The sequence below is a fragment of the Apodemus sylvaticus genome, chromosome 1 (genome assembly GCF_947179515.1).
Source record: "Apodemus sylvaticus chromosome 1, mApoSyl1.1, whole genome shotgun sequence".
NCBI lineage: Eukaryota > Metazoa > Chordata > Mammalia > Rodentia > Muridae > Apodemus > Apodemus sylvaticus.
The window spans coordinates 31,963,061-31,979,181 of NC_067472.1; the positions used below are offsets into that span (position 1 = coordinate 31,963,061).

General features: G+C 45.7%; 1 protein-coding gene across 1 annotated transcript in view; it reads left to right on the forward strand.

The window, feature by feature from the left end:
* Positions 1–16,121, forward strand: part of Gldc (glycine decarboxylase) — an 88,985-nt gene that overhangs the window by 60,220 nt on the left and 12,644 nt on the right. Inside the window, exons 16-21 of the mRNA XM_052187334.1 lie at positions 731–806; positions 7,121–7,246; positions 9,119–9,268; positions 10,368–10,480; positions 11,708–11,849; positions 14,762–14,873. Of these exons, the coding sequence (XP_052043294.1) occupies positions 731–806; positions 7,121–7,246; positions 9,119–9,268; positions 10,368–10,480; positions 11,708–11,849; positions 14,762–14,873 (719 nt within the window). The remainder of the gene's footprint in view (positions 1–730; positions 807–7,120; positions 7,247–9,118; positions 9,269–10,367; positions 10,481–11,707; positions 11,850–14,761; positions 14,874–16,121) is intronic.

Below are 16,121 nucleotides of genomic sequence, written 5' to 3' on the forward strand. Positions count from 1 at the left end.
CCCCCTTCCTTGCTTCATGGAGTACCAGGACTCTGACCCCTTTGCAGCTGGCCCAGCCTTGCTCACAGGAACATTAGTCATTAAGAATGCACTTGAAGGGGTGCCTGCAAGATAATGCCAGGCTTCTAGCAGTCACGCAGACGCAGGGCAGGAACAATGTGTGATAAGAATGGAAAATCTCTATGGAGATAGTGTGGCGTTTGCATGACTCAATATTTGATGGTATTAGAAAAAAGCTTTTTATTCTAGGTGTGATCACTATGTTGCAGTTACATTTTTAAGATTTCTTTCCTTTGAAATATACTCATTAGTTTGAGCTGATAAAACACGAGCCTGGTGTTTGTTTCATAATTGCTTAGTTCAGCATAAAGAGGTTTGTTGAGTGCAGGATGTGTTTAGGAATGAGACTCACCACCAACTGATCCTTATATCTTATAATTTCTATTTTCCCCTCTTGTAAAAGCTGGAAAATGGGTTCCTTATATTCTCACTTTTTTTTTAAACCAGTCAAATTCTACCTAGTAAAACCAGGTTGATTTGATGGTCCTGTGCTGATAAGCATGGCCACCTTAGGTTAGTGCCAAGCTGTTCATTTTCTTCCTATTAAGATGCTGTATGATAGGAACTTGGACCATGGCTGCTTAACTCGTAGTTAATGTCTGGTAAATCCTGAATGTACATGGGAAACCCCGGAGACCACAGCCTGATTCTTCTCTTCTTGTTTCTGCAGTGGAGCGCAGGGGGAGTATGCTGGCCTGGCCACCATCAGAGCGTACTTAGACCAGAAAGGAGAGAGGCACAGAACGGTGAGCATGGGCAGGTGGCGCTTGCTCTCTGGGGGAGGTTGTAGGCTGAGGTCTCAGGGTCCCCTTTTGTGGAATCTGCCTTTCCAGGCTTTTTGGAAGTAGACAGGGAAACTATCATGATCCTTGCCTCCAAGACATCCCACACAATCATCGTGAAGGAAAACATTCAGAAACAAAAGGCTTTTGTGCAAACACAGCATATGGAGTCAGTGAGCTGGCCATGAACATGCTCTCAAGAGAGAGAGAGAGGGAGGAGCCTGATTGTCGCCATTGCTGCCCTCCTCATTGGCTCCGCACTAGCTCTGGGACTAAGACTCAGCAATTTTGAGCCTAAACATACTCTGGGCCATATGTATCCTCAGAAGATACCACTGAATAAATATGTTCCCTCATGGGATTGTTGCTAGCACAAGCAACCATGAGGATGGCGAGCAGATGTATTTCTGCTACTTGCTCTGCTTTGGGCATGGGAGTCGAGTTTGCAAAAGTGACTCCTCTGGGGACCAGCTGGTGCTACTGGGCACCACTACTGTCCCAGAAAGATGGGTTGTGGTCTACCCAAAACCTTTCCTTAAGGCCAAAGGAGGCCCTGTTCCTGGTCCCTTCATTTTGGAGGCCAACTCCATGCTAGGCTTTCTACTGAGCTGTGGAGTTGGAATTCTTAGAGGGATTATAGGGTAGGTATCAGGAGCAGGACAAGGAGGCCATGACTGTTCAGGAGCGTTCCAAAAGGTTCTTACCTAAGTGGGTAATGGCGGAGAGTGATAGCCCAAGCTCATGTCCCTTCTGAGTTTATTGAAGCTGATTTTTTTTTCTGCCTAGTCTGAGTTTTACAATGAAGAATTTTAAAGCTTTCACATCTTCCTTGAAAAGAAATGAGGAAGGAATTATTTGTTCCCTCTGTAGCCTATCCATTTGATTCTAAAAGTGTGTCTTCCCACTGGGAATAGAATAATAGTTCTTCCTCCTCCTCCTCTTCCTCTCTTCTTCCTTCTCTCCCTCTCCTCCTCCTTCTCCTCCTCTTCCTTCTCCTCTTCCTCTTCCTCCCCCTCCTCCTCTCCCTCCTCCTCCTCCTCTTCCTTTGTGGTGTTGGAGATGGAACCCAGGCCTTTCCCATACTTGGGCAATTCTTTATACCTGAGCTACATCATCAACAGGTTTGTCTGTTTACCGTTATACTGTTATTATTACAGACATGTAGCCCAGGTTGGCCTCATACTCTCTGTCCAGCTAAGAATGCCTTGACCTCTTTACTCAGTCTCCTGCCTCGACCTCCCAGGTGCTGAGATTGTCTTTCCGAGCACACACTCCACTTGTTTTGAGGTTTGGATATGTTTATTTGTTAGTTGAGGTAAGGTCCCAGTACATAGTTCAGGCTGGCCTTGAACTTGCAATTGTTTTGCCTAAATACCCTAAGTGCTAGGTTCACAAATGTATTCCACCACAGCTGTCATTTGAATTGATTTTTTTTTAAAAAAAATACTTATTTATTTTATGTATGTGAGTACACTGTGGCTACCTTCAGACACACCAGAAGAGGGCATCAGATCCCATTACAGATGGTTGTGAGCCACCATGTGGTTGTTGGGAATTGAACTCAAGACCTCTGGAAGAACAGTCAGTGTTCTTAATTGCTGGGCCATCTCTCCAGCCCTGAACTGATTTTTAACAATCTTTGAAATATACCATTTATGAAATCAGAAATTACTGAGCCCTGGGCACACATGAGAGAGTGCGGCAGTGAGAGAGCTGACGATGCAGTAGGCAGATGTGCCAGTGTGGGTTTATTCGCTTGGTTTCTTGTTTCATCTAAACTACCACTTGGAAAGGGTAGTTTAGATCTATGCATATTCTTGAGACTCATAGAATCAGAAAGGGTACTATGGAGCTAAGATGTCCAGTGAGGGGACCACCACACGACCACTCCTTGTTCCTTCAGAGTCCCAAATATGGAAGCTCCTTGGCCTTGCCTCTCCACCATTGTTCAGTTGAGAACCTGGACAGGGGGCAGATCTTGCTGTGAGACCATTCACACTGCACAGCCATTGATTGGCAGGGAAGCCATCAAACCAATGGATCACAACCCTCCTAAAGCTGTGACCCTTAAATATAATTCCTCATGTTGTAGTGACCCCCAACTATAAAATTATTTATGTTGCTACTTGGTAACTGAAATTTTGCTACTGTTATAAATCATAATGTAAATATTTGTGGACGTAGAGAGTTGCTAAAGGACTCACAGGTTGAGAACCACTGCACCAAAATCATATTAGTCTGTGGCAGGCCCAGGATTAAGCAATGATAATGGGCCAGCCTGGTCCTTCCCAACCAGTATTTACCTATATATCTCTTCATTCTGACACCAGAAAATAGTTGATTTGACATAGGAGTTTGAGGCCAAGCCAGACACTCCAGATGAACTGGGTGATCACAATCCCTGATGATTGACTGTTGGTGGCTCTCTCTCTCTCTCTCTCTCTCTCTCTCTCTCTCTCTCTCTCTCTCTCTCTCAGCATCCAGTCCTCCTCCACACCCCATCCCCGGGTATGATATTTTCGCTGGCACCACTGTGCACACTGCTAGCACAGGCGGGGGTTAGAGATCATTCCATATGGAAGTGCGGAATTCCACACTTCTGGACAGTAGAAAAGAAAGGCAGGGAAGCCCACCTAGCTGCTGAGGTCAGAGACATGGACAGAATCTACCGGTCTGGAAACACTGGCTGCCTCCTAGACAAACAGCTTTAACTCTAGCCCATTTTTAGAGAAGAGAATGACTTATTATTCAAATAGCCAGGAAAGATTTTCCACATTAGCGGTGTCTAAGGCAGCTGCTCCCACACAATAGGCTCTAATGGAGCTCAGGCAAACATACCCTTCTCATTTGAAAAACAAGTTGGAGAAGTTATGTGCTACAGAGAGCTACCCAGGTTCCTGATGGCTCCCTGCCTTCCTGCTGTTTTTGAATGTGACTTCACAATTGCTCTGGGTCAGCTCCTGAAATAGAAGGCCCGAGTTCATGATTCATCAGTTTAATTTGAAAAAGAATGCAAATTATTTAACAAACATTTAGCAATTACCATGTGCCAGACACAAAGCACTTTATAAGCCATCTTTCACTTTGCTGGTCAAATCTCAACTCAATTGTTCTGATAGAGGCTGAGTTTCCTATAGAAAGATGGCCCACTGGGCTCTCACATCAACACATCTACACTTTAAAAAAAAAAAAACAATTAATTTTTTTTAGAACCATTTCTCTTCCTGAATGTCTGAGGCAGTCATATCTTTTGTTGGGTTTTAATCTCGGGAAAATACATAAGTTTTAATCTGTCACACAATCTTTTGATTCTTTGAGGATGAAATCTGTGCTTCTACACAGGCTTCCTGGACGTTAGAATAGAGCGCCCCCTAAAGGATATAAAGGTACCATCATTGGATTCACCTGAGAGAATACAATTCACCAGTTCTGGGTCCTGATATGTCTGTGTCCAGCAGAACACTGTGATTTTAAAGTGAAGGGAAATTAATTTTAGGGTGAAAGTCCCTTAAAGTTGTCCAATCTCCCCAGACACAAGGGTGTCTATAGCGCCTGTCTCCACTGTTCCAGGGTGGGGTTGGTTTCCCCATGACTGCTTTAACAAATGGCTGTAAACTCAGTGCCACATGACAGCACTCAGGGACTGTCTTACAGCTAGAGGGAAGAATCAGAAACTGTCTTCATGGTGCTGGCAGGTACCTTTCTCTGTGGAGCTAGGGAGGACCTGTTGCCTCTCCTCATCTCCGCAGGCCACCCTCCTCCTGGGCGCGAGGTCTCTTCTTGCCATCCCGCAAAATTCTTGCTTTGCCCATTAAAGACCCCTCAGTAGCCAGATCCCTGTGATGGACACCCAGAGATCCATGCAGGAACGTCTGAAAATCCAAATCCACAATAATCCTCTCATCCATATTCCAAGGCCTTGGACAGGAAACTCCTGGGAGACTGTTACTCAGCTGAACAAGGCACGGCTGGCATTTCCAGCTCTTATTTTTGTTTTGACAACCTCTTTGGTATAAATTCTTAATTTTGGCCCATTAAGAATAGTTTATATTCATTTTTTTTGACAGTTTCATTTCCTATTCTTCATCAACAGTCTGTCCTAAAGGGTTGCTTTCATCCAAAAATGTAGAATAAAAATAACTTATGAGAAAGGATAATGTCTTCAGCCTTGATTTTGATATATAAAGGAAAAAATAAGTCTGACTACGTAAAACCAGTATTTAAACAAGAAAAAAAAGATTAAGAAAAATTCGGCATACACAGTATAGTAGTCATTTTTAAAGGGCTTAGTTAGCAGGAGAGCCTCAAATAATTCCATCTGCCCTTTGCTTCAAGTTCTGGATGGGACAGTGTTTGTGTGTCCATGTGCAAATGTCGGTGCCCACAGAGTTGGCAGGAAGGTTACTAACTCACGCTGCCTTTGAGAGTGCACATAGTCTTAACTGCTGAACCATCCAGCCTTACTCTCTATTTTGTGTGAGTGTGTTTATGTGTGTACGTTTGAGTAGATCTGTGTGTGTTTGTATGTGGGCTTGTGTATATTTGCATACATGTGGGTTTTGTCTCGTTAATTTATTCATTTATTCACTTTTCATCCCAGTTGTACCCGCCACCCTGTCCCATCTTTCCTCCCAGTCCCACTGTTATAAATCCCTTCCCTCATTTCTCCCTCTCCTTTTCTTCAGAGAAGGGGACCCCCCCCCCTTGGGTTCCACTTCGCCCTGGCTCATCCAGTTGCAGCAGGACTAAGCACTTCCTCTCCCAGGGAGGCCCAACCAGGCAGCCCATCTAGGGGGAGGGAACCCAAAGACAGGCAGTAGAGTCTGAGACAGTCCCCACTCCAATTGTTAAGGGACCCGGCTGAAGACCAGGCTGCACATATACTACAAATGTGGAGGGGGCCTAGGTCCAGCCCCTCCACGCCCCCATGGGCATGGGTTAGTTGACTCTGTGGTGTCTCTGACCCCCTCTGGCTTGACTAATCCTATCCCTCTTCTCCACACCACTCCCCAAGCTCCGCCTGATGCTTGGCTGTGGGTCTCTGCATCTGTTTCCATCTGACAATGGATGAGGCCTCTCGGGAGACAGTCATGCTTTTCTTAAGTTATCCACTGCTTTGGAGGAATCATCTGGAAGCTGCATTTTTCCTCCAGAAGCCCATTTTTAGAACGCCTCCCCAGAGGAGATGCCATACTGGTTCTGTGATTTTCAGGGTAGGAGGATGTTTGAGTTCTTTCGGGAAACTTCTGTCCTGTCCTCTCTTGTGCTGTTTACTCCCTGAGATCCAAATTGCAAGTTTCCTGTAGCTACACTCTGATGTGGAGGAATCAATAGGAACCTGGGCTTGCAGCTCTGCCCCTACCATACCCAGCAAAATCCTTTGTGGGGCTGCCGCTCAGTGGTGGGCGTTGGCTTTCCTGGCTTATGTGAGCACCTGGATTCAGTGATTTGTACCTTTCCCCCTCCTCCACTCTAGAAAAAAAATCCAATAAAGGAATTGGGGATGCAGTTCAGTGGAAGAGAAGTCGCCAGACATGAGCAAAGGACCTGGGTTCATCCCAACACTCAAATCCAAAACCAATTTGGATTCATTTGGTTTCAGTTTGGTCTTGAGAGACTATCCCTTGATTTTCTTCCAATGAAGCCATGTCCCATTTGTCACCTACTGCACTGTGGATACTAGGCATTATTTCTCTGAGTGCTAGTGTTATTAGCGAACAAGTCACGTAAGCACAGGGCAAGCGTTGATCATTTTCCATGCAAAGTCATCCTCACACTAATCATTCACAGGCGAATAAGGGCCTAGTAAGTGTTGGCACAGTGCACTGTGTTGGCCTAGGGAGGTCCTGGGATGTGTTTGTCATTGTCATCTGTCCTGGTTTGGCCAAGAGCAGGAGGAAAGGTGTGGGATTTGAGTCCTAGAGATCAGTTTGCAAACTCATGTTGTTAGAAGGTGCTTTCCATATGCTATGTCTAAGACGAGGTTAGAAAAGGCACAGGCCCAGCTGAGTGCTCGGGGTTAGGAGAAAGCATTCTGATGTCTTTAGTAAAGTATTTGGGGATTCAAATGGAAATTCCCCTTCAGGGCATTGTTTTTGCAGTAACAACACTAACTAATGACAGCAGATTTCAAGGCACCATTGGTCAGTTTTAGTTACAAACATGTGGTGCCTAATGTGTGTCATAGACATGTTAGGAAACTTTTGTCTAATTTGAAATATCCTGGTGATTTTTTTCTTTCTTTCTCCTTTTCTGCCTCCTTTCTTTCTGTGTGCAAGGTTTGTCTCATTCCTAAGTCAGCACATGGAACGAATCCAGCAAGCGCCTACATGGCGGGCATGAAGATCCAGCCAGTGGAGGTGGACAGATACGGAAACATCGATGTGGCACACCTCAAGGCCATGGTACTCACCCTCCCCTTCACAGAGCTCTCTGGGCTGGGGAGGGACAGGTGATGAGGACGTCACAGTCGGGAGGGGCTCGGGAAGGCTCAGGTGGGGATGGAGGGGTGTGAAATAGATGGACGGCATCAACTCTGTCTTCTCTTGTATGCAATGAAAGACAACGATTCCTTCCCTAAGCAGGTCTGTAGGGAAAGAGTACGAACCTAAAAAACAAAAACAAAAGCAAAAAACAAAAACAAGCAAACAAACAAACAAACAAAAAAAAAAACCCACCTAACAATCGTTAAGGGAAAGAGAAAAATAAAAAGCAATTTTATTTTTGTTGCCAATTAAAACTGGCCATGTCTACCGTCCTCCCTGAGTCACAGAGAGAAGGGTCTATTCCCAGATCCCTCAGCCCTGATTCTTCCACTTGAAATATAACGAATGGAATATTTATTGTGATATCATGGCATGAAGACTCTGCAAGGTCTGCTTCCCTGCCAGTCCTCCCATATTTTTCCATTCACTGTCAGACAGTCACAGTTGCACTGAGAATTCAAGTATACACCCGGATTGTGTAAGTCTCCCAGCCGTGCTGTGCTGGATTCCCAGCAACATTCTCCCCTGTTTCCTCCAACGCCAACCCCCACTCCCAATCTCTCAACCTCCAGGAAGAGGTTGCTTAGCAACCGTATCTGTTTTCCACCACTGGACTGGAGGCTGCATCTTAAGTAGAAGGGAAATTGGTGAAACGGTGGTGTGATTCTGTCAGGGTTATTAGGCGTGGGTACTGAGAATCTACGCAAAAGCCCTCGAAAGGATGCTGAAAACGCATAGCCTGTTCATCTTTTCCATACTCCACTTCCTTTCTATTGCCTTTTTTTCTCCCCCTGGAAATATTCTGGGTCGCTAGTAGATATTAAGTTTGTCCAGTATAGAATATGTGGAATATGGCTTGATTTTCCTCCCTTATTACCCCTGTTCTTATTTGCTTGTCAAGAAAAAGCAAGTAGAATTACCCTATTATATGCAGTTGCTTTCTTGGGAGAGGGGAATAAGTGAAGTAGGCACAGTGGCACACACTTGTAACACCAACCATTCAAAGGAGAGGCAGCAGTCCAAAGCCATGCTTAACTGCACAGAAAGCTGGGAGTCCAGGACAGCCAATGAAACGCTGTCTTGAGAAACCAAAAAAATCCCAAACCAAACCAACCAGCCAAACAAACAAAACAAACCTGTCTCCAAAACAAAACAATGAAAGTAAGGGAGATTTTTATCAAGCTTCTATGGGAATGAAGGTAGGACTGTGTACACCAAAACAATGAGCAGAAAGGTTAGCTGGAAATTAGCCAGGAACAGACACACCTCCCCCACCCTCCAAACATCCTGGGAGAATGTTTTGAGGTGGTTTGAACCAAAGCAGAACCATTTTACAGAACTGGACTCAAACTATCCAAAAATCTTCTGAGCGGCCTCTCGCTTTTGGCTTAATTTTGTTGAGACATAGTCTCATGTAACCAATGGTTACAGTGTACCCAAGGACACCTCCGTTTACCCAGTGCTATGGTTATAGGAGTGCACTACTCCTAATCAGTCCTGAGAACAAGCCTAGAGCTCTGTGCAAGCTAGGCACGGCCCGTCAGCTAAGCCCTATCCAAAGCCTGGTTTCTTTATCCTAAAAGAACTTTGCTGCTGCTTTTGGTTGAAGGACCAATTGGTTGTGCAACAACCACAGTTGTAGACTGAGATATTGTCAAGAATTTAAACATCAAAATTTCACCTTCCCTCATCCCATAAAATAAAAAGCAAAGTCGTGGCTGAGAAAGGATCAGATCACTTCCTCTCATCATTTCCCTATCACTTCCCGTCATCATTTCCCTCTCTCCACAGGTGGATCAGCACAAGGAGAACCTGGCTGCCATTATGATCACGTATCCATCTACCAATGGTGTGTTTGAAGAGAATATCAGTGATGTGTGTGCCCTGATTCACCAATACGGAGGACAGGTCTACCTCGACGGGGCAAACATGAATGCCCAGGTGCGAACGCTTAGTGCCCATTGAGAAATAGATATAGACTTATTTATTTTTTAATTTTTCAAAGGTTAATTTTATTTTGAAACAAAGTAGCTTATATATTGTCAGGAGTGCCATTTCTCTGGGGACACTACTGTAGGGCAAGTTCTCGATTCCTTAGATGGTGGAATTTCGAGCCAGTTTCTGGGCTGAGCTCCCATGGGCCTTGCACAAACCACTTTACCTGGCGTTTTAACTTCACCAGGACCTCAAGGGATTCAGTCCTGCCTTCCTGGGTTGCAGGAGTGACTGCAGGTCTGTGTAATGTGAACGCCTGCCTTCTCAATTTGATTCCTTTCGTAAGTAAGTGTCGTCCAGGGATTATGTTCTACTTCAGCAGCCTAAAGCAAATGTATTCTCCCAGTCACCGGGGCAGGGTTACCAGTTGACTATTGCAGCTGGGTATCTGGATTGTCACAGAAAAGTTGGCAGCCTCGCTCCCTCTTCCTCAGCCCAGCATCCTCTAGGGCCTAGAGTCTAAGAGTGCATAATGAATGCCCAGCCTTGAATTGGTGAAGAGAAGGTTGGTGCTGATACTGTAAAAGTCACCTGTTCAGTAGAGGGAACACATTGTAACTCAGGGTTAGTGGTGCTTCCTCTCCTTCCTCCTAAGATAGACCGCCCCAGGGCTGCCTGTTTTTAAATCTGAATAGGGCTAAATGGTCAGTTTCTGTTTCCATGGAAACCATAGTCACTTTGACTGTGGGATGCCTGGTTGACTACAGAACCTTTTAGAAACCCTTTTTGGGGTCAATATTTACATTGTGTGTGTGTGTGTGTGTGTGTGTGTGTGTAGGTCAAAGGAGAACTTGCAGGAGTCGGTTCTCTTTCCCATCATGTGGATCTTGGGGATCGAACTCGGGTACTAAAACTTGCTGTCATGCGCCTTTACCCACTGAGACATCTCACCTGCCCCTAGGAAGCCTTTTCAAACTGTGGGCATTATAGATGTGGCTTTGCTGCTTGCCCTTTCTGGGGAGACAAGCAGCACAGAACCTTGCATACAGCAGTATGCCCTTCCTACACGCCTTGACCTTGACTTTCGCTCTTTCCCTTTGCATAGGTGGGAATCTGCCGTCCTGGGGACTTTGGGTCTGACGTCTCTCACCTAAATCTGCACAAGACCTTCTGCATTCCCCATGGAGGAGGTGGTCCTGGCATGGGGCCCATCGGAGTGTGAGTTGTGGGGTGCTGGCTTTGGGATTGTTTAGAAAGCAGGATGCCCCAAAACTTCTTGTTCTTCCGATCCAAATGAAGAATTACCTTCCTGTCTAGTGCTCTTCCAGCTGCTGGATGCACAGCTGGAGTGTTTTAGATGAGCTCCAAAGAAAACCGTCATTTCCGTAGTAACCATGGTATCCACCCAGCCTCTCTGGGCTCCAGAGCGTGCTTGTTGACTGTAATGCGCAGGAAGCTGTTCTAAAGTGTAAGGGGTCAGAACTGTTAGTGCCTGGATCACGGATCTGACCTCACCATTTCCAGGAGTTATTTATTTATTTACATTTTTCCTTTAAAAAATTATAATTGCCTGGTGTGGTGGCACTTGCCTTTAATCCCAACACTGGGGAGGCAGCAGCAGGCAGATCTTTGTGATCTCAACGCCAGACTGTTCTACAAATCGAGTCCCGGACAGCCAGGGCTGTTACACGGAGAAACTCTGTCAAAACTACAAAAACAAAAACAAAAAGAGCTTATGATAGTATTGAGAGTGAGTTGAAAGTAAGAAGGCGCCGAACTCCTTTTAGCTTTAATTTTCATTAACCTCTTTGATGAATAAGGAAGAAACAAACTTTATTACTAGCGATAACTGGATGACGTCACTATGTCCTGACTGAGTATTTTTTTAGTTGTTGATAGTTTCCTCACTATAGTAACAGCCTTATCCAGAGCTTCTGGGGCTTTCAAAATGTGTGGTGGTGATGGGGGCAGGGCAGTGTTTGGGGCTACTGGGAGCCTGGTTGTCTTTTCCTTTTGATCTAATTATGTATAGTTAATGAGTGTGCCGGGCGGTTCAGAGGGTTCGCAGTGGGGCAGAGTTTGTGTGTTAGCCTCCAAGTGGCAGCAGCAGCCTCTCATAGTCAGCAGACAGCTTGAAGGATGCGGGTTGCTATGAGGAGGCTGTGTGGGGCTGCCTCCATCAAGTCCTCCACCACAGTCCTGGAAGCTATTGGGGGGAAAGAAGAGAGAGAGAGGGAGGGAGGGAGGGAGGGAAGGAAGAGGGGTGAAGGAAGGAATTGAGAGAACCCACCAGAGTTGTTCCTTGTTATTTGTCCCCTACAAGTGTCAGGTCCCTACCAACCTCAGTGGTCCCCTAGTAAGAACAGAGCTCCTAGAGAATGTCACTGCCTAGTTCCGTTGCATCTTTTCCACATCATTCCAGCGTGTGCTTGAAAACCAATACAGGAAGAAGCATCTTGCTCCCTTTCTGCCCAGTCATCCCATTGTTTCCGTAAAACCAGACGAGGACGCCTGGCCCGTGGGAACTGTCAGTGCGGCCCCGTGGGGCTCCAGCTCCATCTTGCCCATTTCATGGGCTTACATTAAGGTGAGCCTAAGAGCCCGTGTTACTGTGCAGGGGTGGGACTCACTTTCTCAGAGGGGCTAAAAATGAAATCTGTGACTTGAGGAGGGAGTCAGAGGACACTGCTGATGACCAGGGTCACGGCCATGCTGGGGTGGAGAAGCCTGCTACAAGGCCACCCAGAACCGTATTCATCTGTTCCTTTGGGTTCTCACGATGGCTTTACATGTTCCCAGACACGATTAAGTTCCATGAGTCATGCGGATGTTCTGGCTGTCATTTGGTTTCCTGTTGGGTACACACAGCTCTGTGCAAGTGAAAATCGCTGCGCGTGATCACTGTGACACTTTGCTGAGATCCTGGGGTGCATTTCTTGGCGGCATGGAGGATGCGATAAGGCTTAGCGGGAATTAGGGGTGCTTTTAAGACCCCTGCTCTCAGGACTTGGGGAACTGGGATTTTAGGGGTAATTGAGCTTTGTGAGTGAATAGCCTGACTCCCCCTTTGTCCTTCTCCATAGAAACATTCAAACGAGAATCAATTGTATGCAGCCCTTGTTCGGCCTGGCTGCCCACCTCCTAGGACATCAAATCTGTGAATAGGCGCTCTTGCTAGGCTGCTAATTAGAGCAGCTTTTTCAAACCAATGGCCCTTGTTAAAGGAAGAGTGGCCAAAACAAAACCCCAAACTCAGCTATACAAATTGTGCTGGTTAACTGTGGGGCTGGCTGTGTTCAAATGCGATGACATTTAGGATTTTTTTTTTTTAAAGCTTATTATTTTCTGTTTTGAGTGAGGTACGGTCTCCTTGTATAGTTCAGTCTGGATACAAACCCCTGACTTTCTGTGTCAGCCTCCTACGTGTGGGACTATAGGAGGCATGGATGGTCATGTGACTGCCTGGTATTTGATTCCTTTTTACATAATATTTTGAAACTTTGTTTATTGTATGTGTGTGGATGTTTTGTCTGCAAATATGTCTGTGCACTGTGTCTATATAGTGCCTGCTGGCAGTGTATATTAGATTGGCTGGGATTGGAATTGCACATTTAGGTATCAGCCACCATATGGGTCCTGGAAACAGGTCTTTTGGAAGAGCAGCCAGTATTTTTTAAACACTAAGCCATTTCTCCAGTCCCTATAATTCTTTTTTGCTTTTGAGACAGGAGTCTTTGAGCTCCTAATCCAGCCGCCTCTGTCTCCCAAGTCCTGGCTTTCCCGGCATGCACCTCCAAGCAAGCCCAGCTTCATTTATGATTTTTAATGAAAAGTTTATTGGAAGCAAAGGCAACAGTTCTGTACCCCGGAGCCTTGAAGCTGCCTTTGAAATGTTTTGCAAATTGTTTGTAAATTAGAGGAACAAGCCCAGGGAGAATGAAAACTGTCCTCTTTGCAAACAACCAAATCCCCAGGTCTCTTTGATCCATGGATCCTGTAAAATTGGGCTGTTTGTACAAACAAATTTGGGCTGGAGATGGCTTCTTACATATAGAAAGTAAAGCCCCTAAGGCTGTTTTGGCCCTATGCCCAGAACACCAAACAGAGTATGACTTGTAAAGCTAACTAAGTAGTGTTTCTTTGAGCCTTATCTTATTTGAGGCTATTAGTCCTCCCACAGACACTGGGCTGAGCTTCTTCTGCACCCTCTGCCCTCTGCTGTGGAGGCTCATTGAGGACACTGTCTCCCTGACGCCCCTGAACCCCTCCTGCTTTCTGGGCCTTCACTACCTGGTCTCACCGGGCATGTGCTTTGGTCCCCCATCCCACCAAGAATAAAACCCAACTGATGGAGCCTCGGGTTTAGAGCCTCCGGCGCGTGGAGAACAGTGCTGGGGACTCTGCCACACAGGGAGTTGGCTGGGCCACGTCCTTGTCAAAGCTAAGACAGATCCTAGTCCATGTTGCTATGGCAACTCCCAGATGATAGTCACTGCCTCTACCTAGGTAGGCTGCTGTCTGTCCTCTCACATTGCACTCTCCCCCTCCCCCTCTACAGACCCAACCTTCCCTCAGTTGCTTGTTTTTTCAAGGTAAAGCTTTCGCTTTCAGAGCTCTAACTCACGGGGTCACGCTGTTCTCTCTTCACTTAGAACTTTGTACCCGAGTTCTGTTCAGCTGTGCACTTAGCTGCAAGCTCCCTCAGCCATGAACGCTGGTGTGATCTTGAACATTTTTTTTAAATATTAATTCTTTTTTTAAAGATTTATTTATTTATTATATGTGAGTACACTGTAGCTGTCTTCAGACACTCCAGAAGAAGATATTAAATCTCAATTCGGATGGTCGTAAGCCACCATGTGGTGGCTGGGATTTGAACTCAGGACCTTTGGAAGAGCAGTCAGTGCCCTTAACCACTGAGCCATCTCTTTGTTCTTCGTGTCCTTCACCCTATATGACAGCAAGAACTCACTACCAGAATAAGAACATTTTGAAGCTGGCAGTTGGTATACACGAACGTGGATAATGTTTACATTCCTCATTGTGGACAAGCCACACAGAACTGATCTGGTGGACTTCGGCCAGGATCTCCTCAGATTCCTCAAAATTCTCATTGCATCTTAAATTCACAGTAAATGAAAGTAAACGTTACGACATTTCTGAGAACAGTTATTTTTTTTCTCTTTGAAGCGCAGTAGTGGGCGGTCAACTGTGCCTTGCTTCGGGCTTTGTTGCTATGACCCCACCACCACCACCACCACCCAAAAAAAAAGAAAAAAAAAGAAAAACAAGTAAAATTGGCATTTAAAGAAAAAAAATTTTTTCAAGCATAGAGGAGACTAATACATCTCCTTTCTGGAATTTTCCATTCATTTTCAATCGGCAGCGATCCTGAACTGGTGAACTTCATTTGAACAAATTGAACTGGGGGCATCTGTTAGTGTCTGACTTTTACCTCACCCACTCAATGGCTGATGACTCCTTTTCTCTTTGCTGCAGATGATGGGGGGAAAGGGCCTCAAAGAAGCCACAGAAATCGCCATCCTAAATGCCAACTACATGGCCAAACGACTAGAGAAACACTACAGAGTCCTCTTCAGAGGGTCAAGAGGCAAGTCTCTCTCTCTCTCTCTCTCTCTCTCTCTCTCTCTCTCTCTCTCTCTGAGGAGTTCCTATATAATTATGCTAGTTGTAGATGTGATTTTGAAAGGTGAGAAGGATGCTTTAATTTCTTCGAATATACAAAAGTGTATAATTCTTGGAAATATAGCCAACTTACTCATTATTATGTGCAAAGCTATCCCACCCTAGTCTACACAGCCTAGTTGAGCAAGGGGCCTACACACAGAGAAACGTTCACATACACACCATGAGCCAGTCGTGCATAGGGTGTTGTAGAGATAACTGAAATAGTGGAGCCACTTAGAGCAGTCACGGTCAGGGTGGAGTAGTTTGACAAAGGACACAGTTATTTAATATGAGCAAACACACGCGGGACCCAGCCAGGTAAGGAGGAGTTGCCCGAAGGGTGTGTTTGAAGTGGGATAGGAAGAGAGAGGGCCGGTGAGATAAGGTTGAAAAGACAGCTTGGTACCTTGAAGGTCTTGGAAGAATCTAGACTCAACGCCTGAGCCAATTATAGCCATTAAAGGTTTCCCAGCTTGAGGAATGACACGATGAGATTCATTACAAGGCCGAGAATTGTCAAAGCAGTGAAATGGCTAGGTTCTTGGAAGTATAAACAGCCATTCCTTACTGTGGTGTTGGGTAAACATTTAGGCTTACACTGGAGATGCTGATGGGTAGGAGAACAAAGTCAACCCAGAAGTGATAGGATTTGATGGACATAAGAAAGAGGGAGCAGCTAGAAAGATGGCTTAGCAGTAGTTATTGCTGTTCCAGAGGGCCTGAGCTTGGTCACCAGCACCCATGTTAGGCAGCTTACAACCACCTGTGATTCCAGTTCCAGGTGACCCAATGTCCTCTTCTGTCCTCCAAGGGCACCTGCATAGACAAGACATGCACGCACAAACCACACACACACACACACACACACCACACACCACACACACCACACATCACACACACACATCACACACACACACACCACACACACCACAAACACCACACACCACACACACCACACACTCACACACACACACACACACCACAAACACCACACACACCACACACACAGATCACACACACACACTACACACACTACACACACACTACACACACCACACACACACACACTACACACACACACACACCACACACACCACACACATCACACACACTATACACACACACCACACACATCACACACACTACACACACACACACCACACACACACAC